The sequence below is a fragment of the Ranitomeya imitator genome, chromosome 3 (genome assembly GCF_032444005.1).
Source record: "Ranitomeya imitator isolate aRanImi1 chromosome 3, aRanImi1.pri, whole genome shotgun sequence".
NCBI classification, from domain to species: domain Eukaryota; kingdom Metazoa; phylum Chordata; class Amphibia; order Anura; family Dendrobatidae; genus Ranitomeya; species Ranitomeya imitator.
In genome coordinates, this window is record NC_091284.1 from 279,913,413 (window position 1) to 279,937,518 (window position 24,106).

A 24,106-nucleotide genomic window follows, 5' to 3' on the forward strand; every position below is an offset into this window, starting at 1 on the left:
GGGCAGCAGTGGTGTGGTCAGTGGAGGCCTAGTGGAAGGAGTGACCGCAGACAGGCATCGAAGGCCTAACATAATAACACATGGCTGTAGGCAATTTTAAATTGGTTCCAGGGGAACACGGGCAGCAGTGGCCTGGTCAGTGTAGTAGTAGTAGAAAGAACGGACCGCAGACAGGCTTCGAAGGCCTAACATAATAAAATTGGGCTGGCTGTAGGCAATTTTGAATTGGTTCCAGGGGTACACGGGTAGCAGTGGTGTGGTCAGTGGAGGCCTAGTGGAAGGAGTGACCGCAGACAGGCATCGAAGGCCTAACATAATAACACATGGCTGTAGGCAATTTTAAATTGGTTCCAGGGGAACACGGGCAGCAGTGGCCTGGTCAGTGTAGTAGTAGTAGAAAGAACGGACCGCAGACAGGCTTCGAAGGCCTAACATAAAAAAATTGGGCTGGCTGTAGGCAATTTTAAATTGGTTCCAGGGGTACACGGGCAGCAGTGGTGTGGTCAGTGGAGGCCTAGTGGAAGGAGGGACCGCAGACAGGCTTCGAAGGCCTAACATAAAAAAATAGGGCTGTTGGCAATTTAAAATTGGTTCCAGTGGTACAAGGGCAGCAGTACAATGGTCAGTGGAGGCCTAGTGGAAGGAGGGACCGCAGACAGGCTTCGAAGGCCTAACATAAAAAAATAGGGCTGTTGGCAATTTAAAATTGGTTCCAGGGGTACACGGGCAGCAGTACAATGGTCAGTGGAGGCCTAGTGGAAGGAGGGACCGCAGACAGGCTTCGAAGGCCTAACATAAAAAAATAGGGCTGTTGGCAATTTAAAATTGGTCCCAGGGGTACACGGGCAGCAGTACAATGGTCAGTGGAGGCCTAGTGGAAGGAGGGACCGCAGACAGGCTTCGAAGGCCTAACATAAAAAAATAGGGCTGTTGGCAATTTAAAATTGGTTCCAGTGGTACAAGGGCAGCAGTACAATGGTCAGTGGAGGCCTAGTGGAAGGAGGGACCGCAGACAGGCTTCGAAGGCCTAACATAAAAAAATAGGGCTGTTGGCAATTTAAAATTGGTTCCAGTGGTACAAGGGCAGCAGTACAATGGTCAGTGGAGGCCTAGTGGAAGGAGGGACCGCAGACAGGCTTCGAAGGCCTAACATAAAAAAATAGGGCTGTTGGCAATTTAAAATTGGTTCCAGGGGTACACGGGCAGCAGTACAATGGTCAGTGGAGGCCTAGTGGAAGGAGGGACCGCAGACAGGCTTCGAAGGCCTAACATAACAAAAATGTCAATACAATGGTATTGTCAGTGCCAGGCATTGAAGGATGTCAGCGCATAGACTAAACATTGGTGGAGCTGTGAGAGATAATTTTGCAAGTGGTAGAGCACTGTTTGAGCTGGGGGGGGGGACTGTCTTGTGGCCGGCGGTACAGGCCCAGGGCCCCTCATATTACAACGGTGTGTCTGACGTTGGGTGCGCACCACCACCGCTAGAGACACTTTATTGTACTATGAGGGACCCAGTGGCAGTGCCGTCGACCAAAAGCGGGCACACCCACCTCTTCAGACAAACAGCACTCTCACGGGTGCTGGCGCCAAGTGGCAATACCACGGCCCCGTGTGGGGAGTTTGGCCATTTAGTGAGGTGTAAACATGTCGTATGCTGGACAATCAGGTGCAGAAAATTACGAGATTGGAAAAGTCATTCAGAATAGTCCACAGGCAAGACCTTTTCATAGGAAAGCTAGGTGTCAGCCGGGAAAGGTGGGGCAGAAGATTTCGAAATCCAGTTGTGGTTCATTTTAATGAAGGTTAGATCATCTACATTTTGGGTAGCAAGACGAGTCCTTTTTTCTGTTAGTACTGAACCTGCAGCACTGAATACTCTTTCTGATAGGACACTAGCTGCCGGGCAAGCAAGCTCCTGCAATGCATATTCTGCCAATTCTGGCCAGGTGTCTAATTTGGATGCCCAGTAATCAAATGGGAATGACGGTTGAGGGAGAACATCGATAAGGGATGAAAAATAGTTTGTAACCATACTGGACAAATGTTGTCTCCTGTCACTTTGAATTGATGCTGCAGTACCTGTCCTGTCTGCGGTCATAGCAAAATCACTCCACAACCTGGTCAGAAAACCCCTCTGGCCAACGCCACTTCTGATTTCTGCCCCTCTAACTCCTCTGGTCTGCTGGCCCCTGCAGCTCGTGTGAGAACGATCACGGGCGCTGTGTGCAGGGAATGCCAGAAGAAAAAGGTCAACAAGAGTTGATTGTTTGGTTGCTAATATTATTTCCAAGTTGTCATGTGGCATTATATTTTGCAATTTGCCTTTATAGCGAGGATCAAGGAGGCAGGCCAACCAGTAATCGTCATCGTTCATCATTTTAGTAATGCGTGTGTCCCTTTTGAGGATACGTAAGGCATAATCCGCCATGTGGGCCAAAGTTCCAGTTCTCAAATCTGCGGTTGTGCTTGGTTGAGGGGCAGTTTCAGGCAAATCCACGTCACTTGTGTCCCTCCAAAAACCAGAACCCGGCCTTGCCGCGCCAACAATTTCCAGTGGCCCCGGAAAAGCTTCCTCATTAAAAATATAATCATCCCCATCATCCTCCTCATCCTCCTCTTCCTCTTCGCCCGCTACCTTGTCCTGTACACTGCCCTGGCCAGACAATGGCTGACTGTCATCAAGGCTTTGCTCTTCCTCAGCTGCAGACGCCTGATCCTTTATGTGCGTCAAACTTTGCATCAGCAGACGCATTAGGGGGATGCTCATGCTTATTATGGCGTTGTCTGCACTAACCAGCCGTGTGCATTCCTCAAAACACTGAAGGACTTGACACATGTCTTGAATCTTCGACCACTGCACACCTGACAACTCCATGTCTGCCATCCTACTGCCTGCCCGTGTATGTGTATCCTCCCACAAAAACATAACAGCCCGCCTCTGTTCGCACAGTCTCTGAAGCATGTGCAGTGTTGAGTTCCACCTTGTTGCAACGTCTATGATTAGGCGATGCTGGGGAAGGTTCAAAGAACGCTGATAGGTCTGCATACGGCTGGAGTGTATGGGCGAACGGCGGATATGTGAGCAAAGTCCACGCACTTTGAGGAGCAGGTCGGATAACCCCGGATAACTTTTCAGGAAGCACTGCACCACCAGGTTTAAGGTGTGAGCCAGGCAAGGAATGTGTTTCAGTTGGGAAAGGGAGATGGCAGCCATGAAATTCCTTCCGTTATCACTCACTACCTTGCCTGCCTCAAGATCTACAGTGCTCAGCCACGACTGCGTTTCTTTCTGCAAGAACTCGGACAGAACTTCCGCGGTGTGTTTGTTGTCGCCCAAACACTTCATAGCCAATACAGCATGCTGACGTTTGCCAGTAGCTGCCCCATAATGGGAGACCTGGTGTGCAACAGTGGCAGCTGCGGATGGAGTGGTTGTGCGACTGCGGTCTGTGGACGAGCTCTCGCTTCTGCAGGAGGACGAGGAGGAGGAGGAGGGGGTGCGAACGGCTACAGCCAATTGTTTCCTAGACCGTGGGCTAGGCAGAACTGTCCCAAACTTGCTGTCCCCTGTGGACCCTGCATCCACAACATTCACCCAGTGATGGACACGTAACGTCCCTGGCCATGCCTACTGGTCCATGCATCTGTTGTCAGGTGCACCTTTGTGCTCACAGATTGCCTGAGTGCATGGACGATGCGCTCTTTAACATGCTGGTGGAGGGCTGGGATGGCTTTTCTGGAAAAAAAGTGTCGACTGGGTAGCTCGTAGCGTGGTACAGCGTAGTCCATCAGGGCTTTGAAAGCTTCGCTTTCAAATAACCGGTAGGGCATCATCTCTAACGAGATTAGTCTAGCTATGTGGGCGTTCAAATCCTGTGTACGCGGATGCGAGGCTAAGTACTTCCTTTTTCTAACCATAGTCTCATGTAGGGTGAGCTGGACTAGAGAGCTGGAGATCGTGGAACTAGGGGGGGTGCCGGTGGACATGGCAGACTGAGAGATGGTGGGAGATGGTATTGTTGCCGCCGGTGCCCTAGATGCAGTGTTTCCTACTACGAAACTGGTGATTCCCTGACCCTGACTGCTTTGGCCTGGCAAAGAAACCTGCACAGATACTGCAGGTGGTGCGGAAAATGGTGGCCCTACACTGCCGGAAGGGATGTTGCGTTGATGACTAGCTTCATTGGCCGAGGGTGCTACAACCTTAAGGGACGTTTGGTAGTTAGTCCAAGCTTGCAAATGCATGGTGGTTAAATGTCTATGTATGCAACTTGTATTGAGACTTTTCAGATTCTGCCCTCTGCTTAAGGTAGTTGAACATTTTTGATAGATGACTTTGCGCTGATCAATTGGATGTTGTTTAAAAAAATGCCAGACTGCACTCTTTCTAGCATCGGATACCTTTTCAGGCATTGCAGACTGAGCTTTAACCGGATGGCCACGCTGTCCTCCAGCAGGTTTTGGCTTTGCCACGCGTTTTGGGCAAGATACGGGCCCGGCAGATGGAACCTGTTGCGATGTTGATGCCTGCTGCGGCCCCTCCTCCTCCGCTTCAGAACTGCTGCCACCTGCACCCTGTTCCCCCAATGGCTGCCAATCGGGGTCAAGAACTGGGTCATCTATTACCTCTTCTTGTAGCTCGTGTGCAACTTCGTCTGTGTCACCGTGTCAGTCGGTGGTATAGCGTTCGTGATGGGGCAACATAGTCTCATCAGGGTCTGATTCTTGATCATTACTCTGCGAGGGCAATGTTGTGGTCTGAGTCAAAGGAGCAGCATAGTAGTCTGGCTGTGGCTGTGCATCAGTGCACTCCATGTCAGATTCAACTTGTAATGGGCATGGACTGTTAACTGCTTCACTTTCTAAGCCAGGAACGGTATGTGTAAAGAGCTCCATGGAGTAACCCGTTGTGTCGCCTGCTGCATTCTTCTCTGTTGTTGTTTTTACTGAAGAGGACAAGGAAGCGACTTGTCCCTGACCGTGAACATCCACTAACGACGCGCTGCTTTTACATTTACCAGTTTCACGAGAGGAGGCAAAAGAGCTAGAGGCTGAGTCAGCAAGATAAGCCAAAACTTGCTCTTGCTGCTCCGGCTTTAAAAGCGGTTTTCCTACTCCCAGAAAAGGGAGCATTCGAGGCCTTGTGTAGCCAGACGACGAACCTGGCTCCACAGCTCCAGACTTAGGTGCAATATTTTTTTTCCCACGACCACCTGATGCTCCACCACTACCACTACCCTCATTACCAGCTGACAATGAACGCCCCCGGCCACGACCTCTTCCACCAGACTTCCTCATTGTTTTAAAAATGTAACCAAACTAACGGTATTTGTTGCTGTCACACAACTTACACGGTGAGCTATAACTTCAGTATGATTTAGCTACCCCTTTACAGGTGGGTGAGACCACAACGAAGATCGGGCACAATGTTACACACTCTGTTTTTGGTGGCACCAAATGAGAGAGATGCCACACACGCAGGACTGTCACTGAAGCACAAATGTTAATATTAATCTCCCACTGTTTTTTTTTTTTTCAGGGAGACTTTAGAAACAAAGTAAAATAAAATGATTTTTTCAGGAAGAATTTAGAAAACAAATAACATAAAATGATTTTTCCAATGACAATTTAGAAACCAAATAAAAAAATAAAAAAAAGGCTTTCTATGCCCCACTGAGTGAGAGATGCCACACACAGGAGTCAGGAGTGGCACACAGGCCCAGAGGCCAATATTTTTCTCCCAATGATTGATGTAGTGATTTTTTCAGGTAGATTTTGGAACCCAAATCAAGCAAAAAAAAATAATAGGCTTTCTACGGCCCACAATTGGAGAGAGAGAGAGAGATGGCACACCCAGGAGTCAAGACTGGCACACAAGCAGAAAGGGCAATATTAATCTCCCACTGATTTTTCTTTTTTTTTTTCAGGGAGACTTTAGAAAAAAAAAATAAATATATAAAATGATTTTTTTCAGGAAGAATTTAGAAACCAAATAAAATAAAATGATTTTTTCAGGGAGAATTTAGAATACAAATAAAACAAAAAATAGGCTTTCTATGGCCCACTGACTGAGAGATGGCACACACAGGAGTCAGGAGTGGCACACAAGCCCAGAGGCCAATATTAATCTCCCACTTTTTTTTTTTTTTTCAGGGAAAATTTATAAACCCAATAAAAAAAATTATAAATAGGCTTTCTATGGCCCACTATCTGAGAGAGAGAGATGGCACGCTTAGGACTGGCACACAAGCCCAAAGGCCAATATTAATCTCCCTTTTTTTTTTCAGGGAGAATTTATAAAACAAAAAAAAATAAATAAATAGGCTTTCTATGGCCCACTATTTGTGAGAGAGATGGCACGCCCAGGACTGGCACACAAGCCCAGAGGCCAATATTAATCTCCCACTTTTTTTTTTTTTTTTTCAGGGAAAATTTGTAAACCCAATAAAAAAAATAATAAATAGGCTTTCTATGGCCCACTATTTGAGAGAGAGAGATGGCACGCTTAGGACTGGCACACAAGCCCAAAGGCCAATATTAATCTCCCTTTTTTTTTCAGGGAGAATTTATAAAACCAAAAAAAAAAAAAATAAATAGGCTTTCTATGGCCTACTATTTGTGAGAGAGATGGCACGCTTAGGACTGGCACACAAGCCCAAAGGCCAATATTAATCTCCCACTGATTGATTTATTGATTTTTTCAGGTAGAATTTAGAACCCAAATAAAGCAAAAAAAAAAAAATAGGCTTTCTATGGCCCACTGAGTGAGTGATGATGCACACAGGAGTCAGGAGTGGCACACAAGCCCTGAGGCAAATATTTTTCTCCCACTGATTGATGTAGCGATTTTTTCAGGTAGATTTTGGAACCCAAATCAAGCAAAAAAATAAGTAGGCTTTCTATGGCCCACTGACTGAGAGATGGCACACACAGGAGTCAGGAGTGGCACACAAGCCCTGAGGCCAATATTTTTCTCCCATTGATTGATGTAGTGATTTTTTCAGGTAGATTTTAGAACCCAAATCAAGCAAAAAAATAAATAGGCTTTCTATGGCCCACTGAGTGAGAGATGGCACAGACAGGGATGGCACTCTAGCAGAAATGCCAATCTTAATCTCCCACAAAAAAAAAAAAAAAAAAAAAAGGAACTGTCATTCAATTACTATCTCCCTGCAGTAATCTCAGCCAGGTATGGCAGGCAGCAATAAGGAGTGGACTGATGCACAAATTAAATAAAAAGTGTGGACAAACAAACAAGATAGCTGTGCAGAAAGGAAGGAACAAGAGGATTTGTGCTTTGAAAAAAGCAGTTGGTTTGCACAGCGGCGTACACACAGCAATGCAGCTATCAGGGAGCCTTCTAGGGCAGCCCAATGAGCTACAGCGCTGAGGAAAAAAAAAAAATGTAGCTTCCACTGTCCCTGCACATCGAAGGTGGTGTTGGACAGTGCAAATCGCTACAGCACAAGCGGTTTGGTGGTTAATGGACCCTGCCTAACGCTATCCCTGCTTCTGACGAAGCGGCAGCAACCTCTCCCTAAGCTCAGATCAGCAGCAGTAACATGGCGGTCGGCGGGAACGCCCCTTTATAGCCCCTGTGACGCCGCAGACAGCAAGCCAATCACTGCAATGCCCTTCTCTAAGATGGTGGGGACCAGGACCTATGTCATCACGCTGCCCACACTCTGCGTTTACCTTCATTGGCTGAGAAATGGCGCTTTTCGCGTCATTGAAACGCGACTTTGGCGCGAAAGTCGCGTACCGCAGGGCCGACCCTGCACAGGGATTGGATCGGGTTTCATGAAACCCGACTTTGCCAAAAGTCGGCGACTTTTGAAAATGAACGACCCGTTTCGCTCAACCCTACTGTGCACCATTTGGCGGTATTATCTGAGCTTAAACCTGAGCCTATGCAGTGCGATAGGACTTCGACCAGAGTTGAACGGCAAGAACACAGACGTCTGAATGGGCTGTGTTTCTACTGTGGTGATTCCACTCATGCTATCTCTGATTGTCCTAAGCGCACTAAGCGGTTCGCTAGGTCTGCCACCATTGGTACGGTACAGTCAAAATTTCTTCTGTCCGTTACCTTGATCTGCTCTTTGTCATCGTATTCTGTCATGGCATTTGTGGATTCAGGCGCTGCCCTGAATTTGATGGACTTGGAGTATGCTAGGCGTTGTGGGTTTTTCTTGGAGCCCTTGCAGTGTCCTATTCCATTGAGAGGAATTGATGCTACGCCTTTGGCCAAGAATAAGCCTCAGTACTGGACCCAGCTGACCATGTGCATGGCTCCTGCACATCAGGAGGTTATTCGCTTTCTGGTGTTGCATAATCTGCATGATGTGGTCGTGTTGGGGTTGCCATGGCTACAAGTCCATAATCCAGTATTAGATTGGAAATCCATGTCTGTGTCCAGCTGGGGTTGTCAGGGGGTACATGGTGATGTCCCATTTCTGACTATTTCGTCATCAACCCCTTCTGAGGTTCCAGAGTTCTTGTCTGATTACCGGGATGTATTTGATGAGCCCAAGTCCGATACCCTACCTCCGCATAGGGATTGTGATTGTGCTATCGATTTGATTCCTGGTAGTAAATTCCCGAAAGGTCGACTGTTTAATTTATCTGTGCCTGAGCACGCTGCTATGCGGAGTTATGTGAAGGAGTCCTTGGAGAAGGGGCATATTCGCCCGTCATCGTCGCCATTAGGAGCAGGGTTCTTTTTTGTAGCCAAGAAGGATGGTTCACTGAGACCTTGTATAGATTACCGCCTTCTAAATAAGATCACGGTTAAATTTCAGTACCCCTTGCCGTTGTTATCTGATTTGTTTGCTCGGATTAAGGGGGCTAGTTCGTTCACCAAGATAGATCTTCGTGGTGCGTATAATCTTGTGCGTATTAAGCGAGGCGATGAATGGAAAACTACATTTAATACGCCCGAGGGCCATTTTGAGTATCTAGTAATGCCATTCGGACTTGCCAATGCTCCATCAGTGTTTCAGTCCTTTATGCATGACATCTTCCGAGAGTACCTGGATAAATTCCTGATTGTGTACTTGGATGACATTTTGATCTTCTCGGATGATTGGGAGTCTCATGTGAAGCAGGTCAGAACGGTGTTTCAGGTCCTGCGTGCTAATTCTTTGTTTGTGAAGGGATCAAAGTGTCTCTTTGGTGTTCAGAAGGTTTCATTTTTTAGGTTCATCTTTTCCCCTTCTACTATCGAGATGGACCCTGTTAAGGTCCAAGCCATCCATGATTGGACTCAGCCGACATCTCTGAAAAGTCTGCAAAAGTTCCTGGGCTTTGCTAATTTTTATCGTCGCTTCATCTGCAATTTTTCTAGTATTGCTAAACCATTGACCGATTTGACCAAGAAGGGTGCTGATGTGGTCAATTGGTCTTCTGCTGCTGTGGAAGCTTTTCAAGAGTTGAAGCGTCGTTTTTCTTCTGCCCCTGTGTTTTGTCAACCAGATGTTTCGCTTCCGTTCCAGGTCGAGGTTGATGCTTCTGAGATTGGAGCAGGGGCTGTTTTGTCGCAGAGAAGTTCTGATTGCTTGGTGATGAAACCATGCGCCTTCTTTTCCAGGAAGTTTTCGCCTGCTGAGCGAAATTATGATGTGGGCAATCGAGAGTTGCTGGCCATGAAGTGGGCATTCGAGGAGTGACGTCATTGGCTTGAAGGAGCTAAGCATCGCGTGGTGGTCTTAACTGATCATAAGAACTTGACTTATCTCGAGTCTGCCAAGCGGTTAAATCCTAGACAGGCTCGTTGGTCGCTGTTTTTTGCCCGTTTTGACTTTGTGATTTCGTACCTTCCGGGCTCTAAAAATGTGAAGGCGGATGCTCTGTCTAGGAGTTTTGTGCCCGACTCTCCGGATTTATCTGAGCCGGCGGGTATCCTCAAAGAGGGAGTAATTGTGTCTGCCATCTCCCCTGATTTGCGGCGGGTGCTGCAAAAATTTCAGGCTAATAAACCTGATCGTTGCCCACCGGAGAAACTGTTTGTCCCTGATAGGTGGACGAATAAAGTTATCTCTGAGGTTCATTGTTCAGTGTTGGCTGGTCATCCTGGAATCTTTGGTACCAGAGAGTTGGTGGCTAGATCCTTTTGGTGGCCATCTCTGTCGCGGGATGTGCGTACTTTTGTGCAGTCCTGTGGGATTTGTGCTCGGGCTAAGCCCTGCTGTTCTCGTGCCAGTGGGTTGCTTTTGCCCTTGCCGGTCCCGAAGAGGCCTTGGACACATATCTCTATGGATTTTATTTCAGATCTTCCCGTCTCTCAAAAGATGTCAGTCATTTGGGTGGTCTGTGATCGCTTCTCTAAGATGGTCCATTTGGTACCCTTGTCTAAATTACCTTCCTCCTCTGATTTGGTGCCATTGTTCTTCCAGCATGTGGTTCGTTTACATGGCATTCCAGAGAATATCGTTTCTGACAGAGGTTCCCAGTTTGTTTCGAGGTTTTGGCGAGCCTTTGGTGGTAGGATGGGCATTGACTTGTCTTTTTCCTCGGCTTTCCATCCTCAGACTGATGGCCAGACCGAACGAACCAATCAGACCTTGGAAACATATCTGAGATGCTTTGTTTCTGCTGAACAGGATGACTGGGTGTCCTTTTTGCCTTTGGCTGAGTTCGCCCTTAATAATCGGGCCAGCTCGGCTACCTTGGTTTCGCCGTTTTTCTGCAACTCTGGGTTCCATCCTCGTTTCTCTTCAGGGCAGGTTGAGTCTTCGGACTGTCCTGGTGTGGATACTGTGGCGGACAGGTTGCAGCAGATTTGGTCTCATGTAGTGGACAATTTGACCTTGTCCCAGGAGAAGGCTCAACGTTTCGCTAATCGCAGACGCTGTGTGGGTCCCCGACTTCGTGTTGGGGATTTGGTTTGGTTATCTTCTCGTCATATTCCTATGAAGGTTTCTTCTCCTAAGTTTAAACCTCGTTTCATTGGTCCGTATAGGATTTCTGAGGTTCTTAGTCCTGTGTCTTTTTGTCTGACCCTTCCAGATTCTTTTTCCATACATAACGTATTCCATAGGTCATTGTTGCGGACATACGTGGCACCTATGGTTCCATCTGTTGATCCTCCTGCCCCGGTTTTGGTGGAGGGGGAGTTGGAGTATATTGTGGAGAAGATTTTGGATTCTCGTGTTTCAAGACGGAAACTCCAGTATCTGGTTAAGTGGAAGGGTTATGCTCAGGAAGATAATTCCTGGGTCTTTGCCTCTGATGTCCATGCTCCCGATCTTGTTCGTGCCTTTCATATGGCTCATCCTGGTCGTCCTGGGGGCTCTGGTTAGGGTTCGGTGACCCCTCCTCAAGGGGGGGGTACTGTTGTGAATTCTGTGGCAGAGCTCCCTCCTGTGGTCACAAGTGGTACTTCGGCTGATTCTCTCTGTGAGCTTCCGTTGGTGGAGGAAAGTGGTATTGCGGCTTCTGAGTTTCCTTCCTCAGGTGATTTGGTGAAGTCGTTAGGTGCTGCTCTATTTAACTCCACCTAGTGCTTTGATCCTGGCTTCCAGTCAATGTTCTAGTATTGGACCTGTTTCCTCCTGGATCGTTCCTGTGGCCTGCTGCTCTGCATAGCTAAGTTTTGCTTTGCTATTTTGTTTGCTGTTTTTTCTGTCCAGCTTGTCTATTTGCTTTTTCCTGCTTGTTGGAAGCTCTGGGACGCAGAGGGTGTACCTCCGTGCCGTTAGTTCGGTACGGAGGGTCTTTTTGCCCCCTTTGCGTGGTTTTTGTAGGGTTTTGTGTTGACCGCAAAGTTACCTTTCCTATCCTCGCTCTGTTCAGAAAGTCGGGCCTCACTTTGCTAAATCTATTTCATCTCTACGTTTGTCTTTTCATCTTAACTCACAGTCATTATATGTGGGGGCTGCCTTTTCCTTTGGGGTATTTCTCTGAGGCAAGGTAGGCTTATTTTCTATCTTCAGGCTAGCTAGTTTCTCAGGCTGTGCCGAGTTGCATAGGGAGCGTTAGGCACAATCCACGGCTGCCTTTAGTGTGGTTGGAGAGGATTAGGGATTGCGGTCAGCAGAGTCCCCACGTCTCAGAGCTCGTTCTATGTTTTTGGGTTATTGTCAGGTCACTGTGTGTGCTCTGACTTCTATGTCCATTGTGGTACTGAATTACCTAATCATAACAGTCAGGGTCAGTGTCCTATATTGACACCAGTAAATACTTAGCGCCAAATTACTATGTTTGAAACTCAGCAGAGGAGCCCACCCCTGTACCTAAGTATGCCACCCTTTTGTTTTTTGGTTTTGTTGTTTTGCGAGACATTAACATCTATTTATTTTTTGGGAGTACTAACTGTGTCAGACACGCCTTCCAATCGTCCTCCGCTGACCACACCAATGCTGCCTGTGTACCTCTGCAAGATAATTCAAACTGCTTTGAGCCTAATTTTTTTTATTTTAGGCCTACTAAGTCTGTCTGCGGTCCCTCCTTCCAATTGTCCTCCGCTGAACACAACAATGCTGCCTGTGTTCCCCTGCAAGATAATTGAAACTACCTTGAGCCTATATTTTTTTATTTTAGGCCTACTAAGTCTGTCTGCGGTCCCTCCTTCCAATTGTCCTCCGCTGAACACACCAATGCTGCCTGTGTACCCCTGCAAGATAATTGAAACTGCTTTGAGGCTAATTTTTTTATTTTAGGCCTACTGAGTCTGTCTGCGGTCCCTCCTTCCATTTGTCCCCTGCTGAGCACACCAATGCCGACCGTGTACCCATGTAACTTTTTGTCATCCTGCAGTGAGCCTACTTTGTGGTGTAAGGCCTACTAGCAGTGTCTGTCTGCGCCACTTAATGCAGCTGTCCTCCTCTAAAAAAATTGGTGGATTTTCAGTTTGTCAGAATTATAAAACTGCATTGGGGCCACAAGTTTCGTTGTGGTCTACATATTGAGTCTTCCGCTCCAAGGTGTTCTCTCTGTTGCCTCTCCTTCGCTTCTATCTTGAAGCTCTTGTTAAGTAGTTGTTGAAACAACACTGCATTAGGCCTACAAGTTGGGTCTGGGTTGTAGAGACGGTGTCTCCCACTCCAAGGTGTTCTCCAGGTTGCCTCTCCATAGCTTCAATCTTCATGCTCTTATTAAGTAGTTGTTGAAACAACACTGCATTAGGCCTACAAGTTGGGTCTGGGTTGTAGAGACGGTGTCCCCCGCTGCAAGGTGTTCTCCAGGTTGCCTCTCCATAGCTTCAATCTTCATGCTCTTGTTAAGTAGTTGTTGAAACAACACTGCATTAGGCCTACAAGTTGGGTCTGGGTTGTAGAGACGGTGTCTGCCTCTCCAAGGTGTTCTCCAGGTTGCCTCTCCATGGTGTTCTCCAGGTTGCCTCTCCATAGCTTCTATCTTCTAGCACTCGTTAAGTGGTTGTTGAAACAACACTGCATTAGGCCTACAAGTTGGGTCTGGGTTGTAGGGACGGTGTCTCCCGCTCCAAGGTGTTCTCCAGGTTGCATCTCCATAGCTTAAATCTTCATGCTCTTGTTAAGTAGTTGTTGAAACAACACTGCATTAGGCCTACAAGTTGGGTCTGGGTTGTAGAGACGGTGTCTCCCGCTGCAAGGTGTTCTCCAGGTTGCCTCTCCATAGCTTCAATCTTCATGCTCTTGTTAAGTAGTTGTTGAAACAACACTGCATTAGGCCTACAAGTTGGGTCTGGGTTGTAGAGACGGTGTCTCCCGCTGCAAGGTGTTCTCCAGGTTGCCTCTCAATAGCTTAAATCTTCATGCTCTTGTTAAGTAGTTGTTGAAACAGCACTGCATTAGGCCTACAAGTTGGGTCTGGGTTGTAGAGACGGTGTCTCCCGCTCCAAGGTGTTCTCCAGGTTGCCTCTCCATAGCTTCAATCTTCATGCTCTTGTTAAGTAGTTGTTGAAACAACACTGCATTAGGCCTACAAGTTGGGTCTGGGTTGTAGAGACGTTGTCTGCCACTCCAAGGTGTTCTCCAGGTTGCATCTCCATGGTGTTCTCCAGGTTGCCTCTTCATAGCTTCTATCTTCTAGCTCTCGTTAAGTAGTTGTTGAAACAACACTGCATTAGGCCTACAAGTTGGGTCTGGGTTGTAGAGACGGTGTCGCCCGTTCCAAGGTGTTCTCCAGGTTGCCACATAATCGAAGCTGCATAGAGCCTATTTTGTTATTTTAGGCCTACTAAGTCTTTCTGCAGTCCCTCCTTCCAATTGTCCTCCACTGAGCACACCAATGAAGACCATGTACCCATGTAACCTTTTTTAAACCTGCGTCGAGCCAACTTTGTGGTGTAAGGCCTACTTGCAGTGTCTGGCTGCGCCACTCAATACAGCTGTCCTCTTTAACAAAATGACCTGCAATTATCAGGTTTTCAGCCTATCGGAATTTTAAAACTGCAGTGGGGCTACTAGTTTGGTTGGGGCCTACTAACAGTGTCTGCCGCTCCAAGGTGTTCTCCTGGTTGCCTTTCCTGAGCTTCTATCTTCAGGCTCTTGTTAAATAGTTGTTAAATGGAAAAACTGCATTTGGCCTGCTAGTTGGGTTGGGGCCTACTAACAGTGTCTGCCGCTCCTTGCTGTTCTCCTGGTTTCCTGTCCTGAAATTCCATTTTCAGGCTCTCGTTAAGTAGTTGTTAATGTTAGACTGCATTTGGCCTACTAGTTGGGTTGGGGCCCACTATTGGTGTCTGCCGCTCCTTGATGTTCTCCTCCACTGAACAAACCAGTGCCGCCTGTTTACTTCTGTTACCAATTTTGAACTGCATTTAGCCTACTTACTGATTTGGGCCTACTCACTGTGTCAGCCTCTCATTACAGTTGTACTCCACTGAACAAAGCAATGCCCCCTGGTTAGTCCTGTTACCAATTTTGAACTGCATTTAGCCCACTTTATTCTTTGGGCCTATATCTGTGTTTCCTCCTCATCCTGCCCATTGCCCAGCCAGTGATAGATGAGTCTGCTGGTACATTGACTCATAACGCAACATTCCCCGTGCACGCTATACAGCAAGATTGTGACCCTGCTGAAAGTCAGGTCCCCCTTCCCGCATACCAAACCACCTTACACAGGGACAAAGAGGAAGGTGCAGATGAAAGTGCAGGTTCCTTCATCAGGTGAGGGGGGAGGAATACTCGTTGGCGATGTCACTGGCACAGGGCCCCTCATAGTACGCAAAAGTGTCGCTGCCGGTGGGAGGCGCCCCCGCCGTGCAAACACACCGCCGTACTTTGAGGGGCTCTGTGCCAGTGCCAATGCCAACGAGTGGGCCCCCCCTGCTTGCTCAGGATCACAGCACTTGCAAAGTTGAAATACTTACCTCTCCCTGCTCCACTGCCGTGACGTGGTCCAGATTTCCTGGGCCCACTAAATACTTGAACCAGCCCTACCCCCAACAACTTTAGCCAAATGACCCCCAATTTCCAATGCCTTACTATTATTATAAGGTAAATTAAGATTGACAAGCTTCAGTAACAAGAATGTATGTTTTTGCCATTAAAATGGGCACTGTACATGTTTTCCTGGCCTCCACTCACTGCCGACTATGCTCCCCCATTGACTTGCATTGGGTTTCGTGTTTCGTTCGATCCCCGACTTTTCGTGATAATCGGCCAATTCCACTCGACTCGACTTTTGAGACTTTTCACGAAACCCGACTCGACCCTAAAAAACTAAAAGTCGCTCAACCCTAAAGGGTACAATAGCAGAGCCTGGAAAGGCAGCAGTAACCCTTTGTACAATATCAGACTGAGCAAGACGCTGGGACCAATGTCTCTGCTGAGCAGGCTCCACCGCAGCTGATGCAGAATGGGAGATCGAAGCAGATATGGTTTGAGATTCCCCCTGTGCAGTGGCGGGAACTCGTCTCCTAAAAGACGGTAGGGTAAAATGGAAGAAATGGCTCATAAATGGAAAAAAATCATATTTCTCTGATAAAGTATATTGCAAAGTTTCTTAGATTATCCTGTTTTCTGATTTATGTAAAGTATGTCGAAACCCCAAGGACCATTTTAAATTGACAATGGAAGAAGAATTTGAAAAGCAATACAATACTTTCAGTCATATGACTGTTTTGTCTTTATGTCTAATACAAAGACCAATCAAACAAAAATGTAGATAAATGATGAAATGTTGACATCACATAGGGCTATATTTTAGCTCTATGCAATCTCTGTGTAGTATGGAGTCACAGTAGGGCAGCTTTGGACTTCTAGGGGCCCTACTTTACCGTTGTGCACCTGTGATTTGTTTTGTACAGAAAAAAATGCCATGGTTTTCTCTAGCAGATTTGTTATTATGATTTTTTTTTCTTTTAGAAACATTGATTAAATAATGGCTCATATTGAGCATAAGGATTGCCCATAAATCTGTAGAATGGAGCCACAAGAACTAGTGTTCACATAGATTCCTGCAAATGGTTCTAATATGAGAATGAGAATGAATAACAATGAATTAATTGGCAGTGTAAAGTAATGAAGGACTATATCACACAGCAGTGAGTCTGAAACATGAGTTACTTTGGCAATTGTGAATTCTGGGAGTTGGGAATCAGCTATTTGGAACTGATGAGGGTTTCATTTTGCATGCTAAAGCCCCACAAAGAAGCTACCGAATTTGTCATCAGGGACAAGTGTGGAATTAACCCCCTCACCTCCCTTTAATTTTTCCAGGAAATACATACTCACCAGAATGCAATGAGGGATAGTGGAAAGAAACAGAAAATTGCACATCTTTTTTGCTGCCAATTGTCAGTTGGGGACCCCAATGGTCTTATGTTATTGCAGGGGATGAGGTAGAGAGAGTGAAAATTATGGCCATGGCAACTGTCGAGAAAAGAGGGTCAGTGGGTGCTCTTGTCCGCTGGCTTGGTTGTCTTTAGAAAGACTGTATGTACCAGAAATTATCCCTGTTTACACAGGCACTCCTTTCCTATGGGCAGAATAATACTCAGATAACACAAGGTGAGGGTAAAACAATTTGGCAATAATCTATTGAACCACCAGCAGACAAGAACATATAGAACTGTCCCAGAAAATACGCAAGATAGTGCAAATTAATGAGTCTCACCCTTCCGGTGGCTCGCCGAGGTTACAGTAGCTGCAACTTTGGGGCTTCCACGGCCGTCTACCCCCACAAGTGGCACTCTGCTTTTGGCAGGCACCCACAGAGAGGAGGTAACAATAAGCTTAGGAAGCTGACAGTCCCTTGAGGCATGTTACCAATTGACCTGATTATTTCAATCGGGCTTCTCCAAACATCTCCATGGGTTCAGTCATGGTCAATGGAACTGATCAGTATTCCTCGAGCTGGGGCCATGGTCCCCTAAGCTGGTGTCCTGGAGAGTATCTCAAATCTGTATTCCTCCAGTTGCAGCTATGGTGCATTGGCTACTCTCATGTAGAGTCTCTCTAGGAATAGAGGCAGATCACCCTTTTACAGTTCACAACTGTCCTTCAGGCAATCATCCACAGGTCAGGGGGAAGGTGGGATGAGGTCATCTCTCATTGTTCATGTATTCAATCAACCTGCATAGTTAGTCCTTCACTGTTTGCAGGTCAATAAGCTTCATGGGTATTCAACATATTAGCAAACATGGATTGTTCAATTACCCAGCGTCCCTGTCTTCCAAGGATAGCAGCACAATAAGTTGCAACAAATATCAATTAGAGAGTCAAGTTCAGGCTCATTTGATCATTTGTCTGTCCATTTATCAGGATGCCTGCATCTGCTGACTATCTGATTCTATCTGCTGCCTCCTGATGAACCGTGTGACAGTGAAACACGTCGAGGCTGGGGCTATTGGCTAGAGCTAAGTTTTTCTCTCGGGCTAGTACCCGTTTGTGTTTTTGTTTATATCATCATTGAATGTTTACAAGGCTGTGATTGTCCCTAGTTTTTATGTGAACTATGATGTGCTATTTACCTTGAACTGAGCCAGGTTTTTCATCCTTTTAACCATTTTGGTTAGCTACTTCCCCTTTGCTTATGACATTTGGAGTCTGTTGAGTATGGGCTTTGTGTATCCGTGCAATGATCAGTATATAGTGCCATCTGGGACTTTGTATGGCAATATGCCACTGTACTATTACTTTTGTATATGCTATGTAATTTGCAATTATTTGTCTGGGGTATGTCATATCCGTACCATACCTACTTTAGCTAATTAAGCTCTTTCTTTTCATTTCTTTATTTTTGCTTATTGTTTTCCCACTTTCAGTCTTGTTAGGTGCTAACAGGGATAGTTTGGGACAGCCGCCGCGGAGTGGGGGTGCCAAAAAAACATTTCTATCAGGGTGCCAACCTCCACTGTTAGGAAGGGATAGCAGCTAAATGCAGGGTTACGGTTAGGTTATTGGTATGGTGCAGATTATTTCAGTTTTTCACTGGGATTTGGTATTTTTAATGTTACTAAACTTCAGACAGAAAGGCCCACAAACAAACAGCAACTGAAAACCACCGCAGTGAAGTCCTGGCAGAGCATCAAAAAGGAGGAAACACAGTATCTGGGGATGTCCATGAGTTCAAGACTTCAGACAATCATTGCCAACAAAGGGTTTTCAACCAAGTACTAGAAATTAACATTTTGTTTAAAATTATTTAATCTGTCCAATTACTTTTGGTCCCTTTAAAAATAGGGTGGCACAAGTTAAGGAGCTGAAACTCCTAAACCCTTCATCCAATTTTAATGTGGATACCCTCAAATGAAAGCTGAAAGTCTGAACTTCAACAGCATCTGAATTGTTTTGTTTAAAATTCATTTTGGTAATGTCTATAACCAAAGTTAGAAAAAATGTTGTCTCTGTCCAAATATATATGGACGTAACTGTATCCTGCCTGCTTTACTGTCCATTTTCAGTTTTGTAAACTATTCCACTGTTACCAGTGCCTATGACCCACAGTCAGCCAGGCATTTGCTCTTTGTCCTTCATTTCATCTATTCAATAGTACTGCTGCTGTCAGAGCTAGCATTGCAGACATTACACTGCCAGATATCACCTTGCCTGCCCTGCCCTTCTTTTTTGGTGTGGCTTCTGCAACTGTACTGTCAGCAAGACACACAACTCCTTGCAGCCAGCTGTTTTTTATACTGCATTAGTGTACTGCTGCTGCAAGTGCTGCCAATGCTGGTACTACACTGCCAGACATCTCATTACTGGCCTCATCATCATTATCTATCATGTGGCTTCTGCCGCTGCCATTACCATTGCGCAGACACGCTATCTCCTGGCTGCCCACTGTGTTTTATATTGCAGTACTCTACAACTACTGCCAGTGCAAGTCTTGCTCATAATATACATCCAGGCATCTCCTTGACTTTCCCTTCATGTTTATTGGATGGCTTTTACTGCTGCCACTGCACAGCCACACCTGTTAGACATCTGGCTTGCCACTTTGCATTATATTGCTATGATATACTACTGATGTAAGGCCTGCTGTTTTATACTGCCTGCCCAGTCCTGTTTCTCTACTGTGTGGCTTCTACCGCAGCCAGTGCATGGTCACACTAGCCACACAGACTGCCCACTGTGTTTTATAGTGCTAGAAATTCTAACTCTGGGAAACATACTCTCTTATATGTACATAAATATGAAACAGCGTGCAAAATAGGGCAAATTTTTGGAAAGGCTAATTGACAATTCATTGTTTCTTCACTTTCAAAACAGCTAACCTGTTTCTGCTCCCTTAAAAGGCTACATTTGTTTTGACAGCTTGAAAAAAATAATTTTTAACTCCTTAATAATTCTAAGAATAGCAAACCTGTTGTAGATCCTAAAAATTTATATTTTTTATTCTTCTTGAGAAGCCATTTCTTCCTCATTTTCAAAACAGTGTACTTGTTTTTTTCCTCTCAAAATAAAGGGCTAATTTTTGGATGGATTGTGAAAATATGAGCTATTGCTTTTTCATTTTGCAAAGAATAATAATAATAATCTTTATTTTTATATAGCGCTAACATATTCCGCAGCGCTTTACAGTTTGCACACATTATCATCACTGTCCCCGATGGGGCTCACAATCTAAATTCCCTATCAGTATGTCTTTGGAATGTGGGAGGAAGCCGGAGTGCCCGGAGGAAACCCACGCAAACACGGAGAGAACATACAAACTCTTTGCAGATGTTGTCCTGAGTGGGATTAGAACCCAGGACTCCAGCGCTGCAAGGCTGCTGTGCTAACCACTGAGCCAACTTCTTGGTGCTTCACAGATAGGTGTAGTTGATTCAACACTCTGTTTCAAAAATACACCTCTTCTATTTCTACCACCTCTGTTAACATCAGCAAGTGAGAAATGTGCCCCAAAAGGGGATAATTTTTGCACAATTATTAAATTTTAAGTAGCCTCTAAAGTCTGATACTGCAAACAAAACATGTGTTTTCCCCTAGGTTGTGGTGACTTGGAGATGAATGAGGCTGTGATTGCAGTAAAGAGCTCAAAATAGGTTCAATATGCCAAGGAAACCTCAGAGGGTTATGTACATGTATTATCTAACAATTGCAATTTTTATTAGTATTGCGAGCTGAATTGCAGACAAATACTTGATGCTAGGGCTTGCCAGGCCTTCTTTAAAGTCTTAAAACCCTTTCCCTAATTGTATACTTTTTCTAGCATTTTCATGTCACAGACTGCTTTCAATTTTAGGGATATGGTGTATTACAGTGCCGTGATTTTTTCTGGAGTGAGTCCCAAAAGTGGGCTGCTCATTTTGCCTCAAGAGGTGGTCACCAAATCCAGATGGAAAATTAATGAAGAGTAGGTTTGTTTGAGTGGGGTTAGACATGATTGGTATTATACGCATAGCATGATTGTATATGGCTGGCGCTGTTGGGTTATGATGGGTACTGCATTGTAGTATTTGCAGGTGAGGCGTAGTTGAGTTAGTTTGAAAGGTTATAGTCATGGTATGTTATGTTAAAAATATGCACCATATGTATTGTCTGCATAGTTTTTCAAAATTACATCAAACCAGCAGAACATCATAGAATAGTTTTAAGAAAAAATGCAATGTCAAGGACCATTTTTTTTTGCGAAGTGACAATTAGTATTAATATACCACAAGTAGACAGTAGGGCAAAGCTTTCTTCTAGGGATGATAAATGTCCTCTCCTGAATGGGTTTGCATTTGACTCATTGGCTGTAAACGTGTCTGTGGAGACTGACAACAGACAGCATCTGCTAAACTAGACCATGAAATCCAGCAGATGCGTCATAAAGTTGTTGCATTTACAGGAATGAAAGCGCCGTCACCTTTGCATTTGGAAACCATTTAAGCTGCTCTTAAAAACGTTGTTTTGCAGATATTTATGTCTTTGCATAGATAGACAGTGCAGTGAATCCATGAATATTTACAGCTACTGGCTGCTTTCTCCTCCCGGAGCTGCATGGCATTGCACCGAAGGGTGAAGGGTGATAAAATACCAATATCTCTCTGCGTTAATGGCAGCAATGATATTAAAGTGAGGAGGATAATGAGTGGAGGATGCTGATCCCAGTTTATGCCTGCTATAAATCTAGCAATGCTCCTCAATAGCTTTTCATTTTCTGCCACGCTGCCTCCATTAATTGTTGGGCTGGAGATACCAATGCACTGGAGCGGAAAAAGGGTTTGGATGAGGAGATGACTGATATAGAACCGAAGAGAGGTTATTACAGTATTTATCAGCTGACCCCTGTTTTTCATTGGCTGTGAATAAAGAGAAGGCTATATTTGTGGTAAGATGGGGGTAAAAGTAGACGTGTGGAGCTTCTGTCTGCTGCCATTCAGGACTAGGGGTAAGTACTTGAGTGTAAGAGTAATGGCTGAGACAGACGACTGTATTTCTCGAGTGAGGATCGTATCGCAGTGCACGGACTGGCTGTCGGCTCTCTTGACCTGAGCATGACAGCTGCATAGAAATACGTCACGCTGTCACGCTCAGGTCAGGAGAGTTAAAATTTATTACTAGGATTTCAGTGTTGCGTGACACATAGCATCATCTGGCATGCGGCCAAAGTTTTGCAGACGATCTTGAAAGATGAACAATTATTAACACTTTTCCTTTGTTTACAGCTCATTGTCTAAGGGTACCGTCACACAGTGCAATTTTCATCGCTACGACGGCACGATTCGTGACGTTCGAGCGATATAGTTACGATATCGCAGTGTCTGACACACTCCTGCGATCAGGGACCCCGCTGAGAATCGTACGTCGTAGCAGATCGTTTGAAACTTTCTTTCATCGTCTAGTGTCCCGCTGTGGCGGCATGATCGCATGGTGTAACAAATATCGCATAGTAACCAACGGCTTCTACATCGCACATACGTCATGAAATTATCGCTCCAGCGTCGTAGATTGCAAAGTGTGACAGCAGTCTACGACGCTGGAGCGATATTGTTACGATGCTGGAGCGTCACGGATCGTACCGTTGTAGCGATGAAAATTGCACTGTGTGACGGTACCCTTAGAGACTGACCACCATTGCTGTCTAGCAGTGGCGGACGAAGATGTGCAACACTTATAATGTTTTTTCAATTGAATTTATATACGCTGCTTTGAAGCTGTCCAGGATCACATGAGCGCTGTTACTCACTAATCCCAGCCAGCCTCTGCGCAGCGCTTACAAGCTACAGAGCATTGGTGGTCAATCTCTTAGGCAATGAGCTGTAAAAAAAAAGTGGTAATTAGACATGAGCAAATATTTGGAAATTCAATGTCATCGACTTTTAAGAATTTTCCCCCAAAATTTGACTTGTGGCAAATATGATGTACGCCAACCCACAGAATGGAGAAGTTAGAGAAATTAAGTTCTCTGTCTTCTCCGCACCTACGATCCAATTCAATCATGCGAGAAAATCGGATGGCTGGAAAATGACTCTCGGCTCATGTTCGCAGCAGAGTTTGAGTAAAGCGTCATTTGCATATAGCATCTGAGTCTCTCTCATGGAGGAATGATTGAATGTTACTCGCTAGTGTAACTGATCCCTTAAAATCACATCGGCAGGAAAGTTTCCACCACATGTAACAGTACAGCTGTCTACTGTAAACAGCTATATAGCTGTTGTATGAGCGACTATCTCAGCTAGACAAACGGCTCATCCACTGAAGTTCCAATGGCTGATCCTTCTCTTCCCTGACATCATCTGTCAGAGGAAAGTTGGGAGACCCCGTACAAGTCTTATGACTAGTCGGATCAGTCAATATTGGTGGCTTTGACTAATGTACCTTTTACTAATGTAACTTTTTTTCGAAAAGCCGTAGAGGGCTGAAATTTCGTGACATTTCTGCATTTTTGGTCCAGAATATATTGGCCAAATATCACAGTGGAGGTATATATGAAGGTACAATTGTACCTCTGCAGCCTGTTAACGTTGTAAAATTATGCAGCCTGACAAAGGTTAATGTATAACTATCTCTTTGAAAAAAGGTTTTTATATTTTGTAGATGCTGCATAATGTTACCGAAGGGCAGGGGGAGTCTGGGTCGAGAAACTCCCCACTGATGGCTCAAATTTGTCCAGCTTTAGATTAAGTTCCTAAGTTACAGTCTAACTTTTCCCATTTGTCTGGTGGTAGATATGCTATATTATGATGCTAAAGGGTGCTTGTAGCATGCAGATACAGACCATTAAGATAATAGTGAGCACATTTGTAGCATTACCGATGCGTTTTTTTACTACGATTGTTGAAACACTTAGAAAAACAAAGCAATGTGAGCGCAGCATGTGAATGGGTGTTATCCATTGCAGAAAATTTCATTTGAATTTTTTATAAAATGTTTCCAACAGAGGAGAAAATCTGGACGATTGTTCAGCACAACATTACGGAGATGACACCTGTGCTCCGATCATTTTCCGGGAGAGCATATTTCATGTCATTTAACTACAGCGGCGGAGTGGATCAGCTGGAGGAAATGATCAACAATGCCGAATACTGCGAGCAAGAAGTGGCTTATTACTGCAAACACTCCCGCCTGCTTAATTCTCCGAGTAAGTAACACCTTCCTTTTATCGTTTCAGAATTCCACATCCATTCATTCACCTGCAGCTTTCTGCTCAGTGTTATAGGGTCAGACATGGGTGTGCGACTATACCACCATCATTGCATGATATATAAAAGTCTGGGCATGCTTCATGTTTGTCATTAAAAGCG

General features: G+C 45.3%; 1 protein-coding gene across 1 annotated transcript in view; it reads left to right on the plus strand.

Annotated features, from left to right (window-relative positions):
* LOC138669768 (contactin-associated protein-like 5) overlaps nt 1-24,106 on the plus strand; it is a 1,597,333-nt gene that overhangs the window by 830,086 nt on the left and 743,141 nt on the right. The window contains exon 13 of the mRNA XM_069756498.1: nt 23,743-23,943. Coding sequence (XP_069612599.1) covers nt 23,743-23,943 — 201 coding nt within the window. The remainder of the gene's footprint in view (nt 1-23,742; nt 23,944-24,106) is intronic.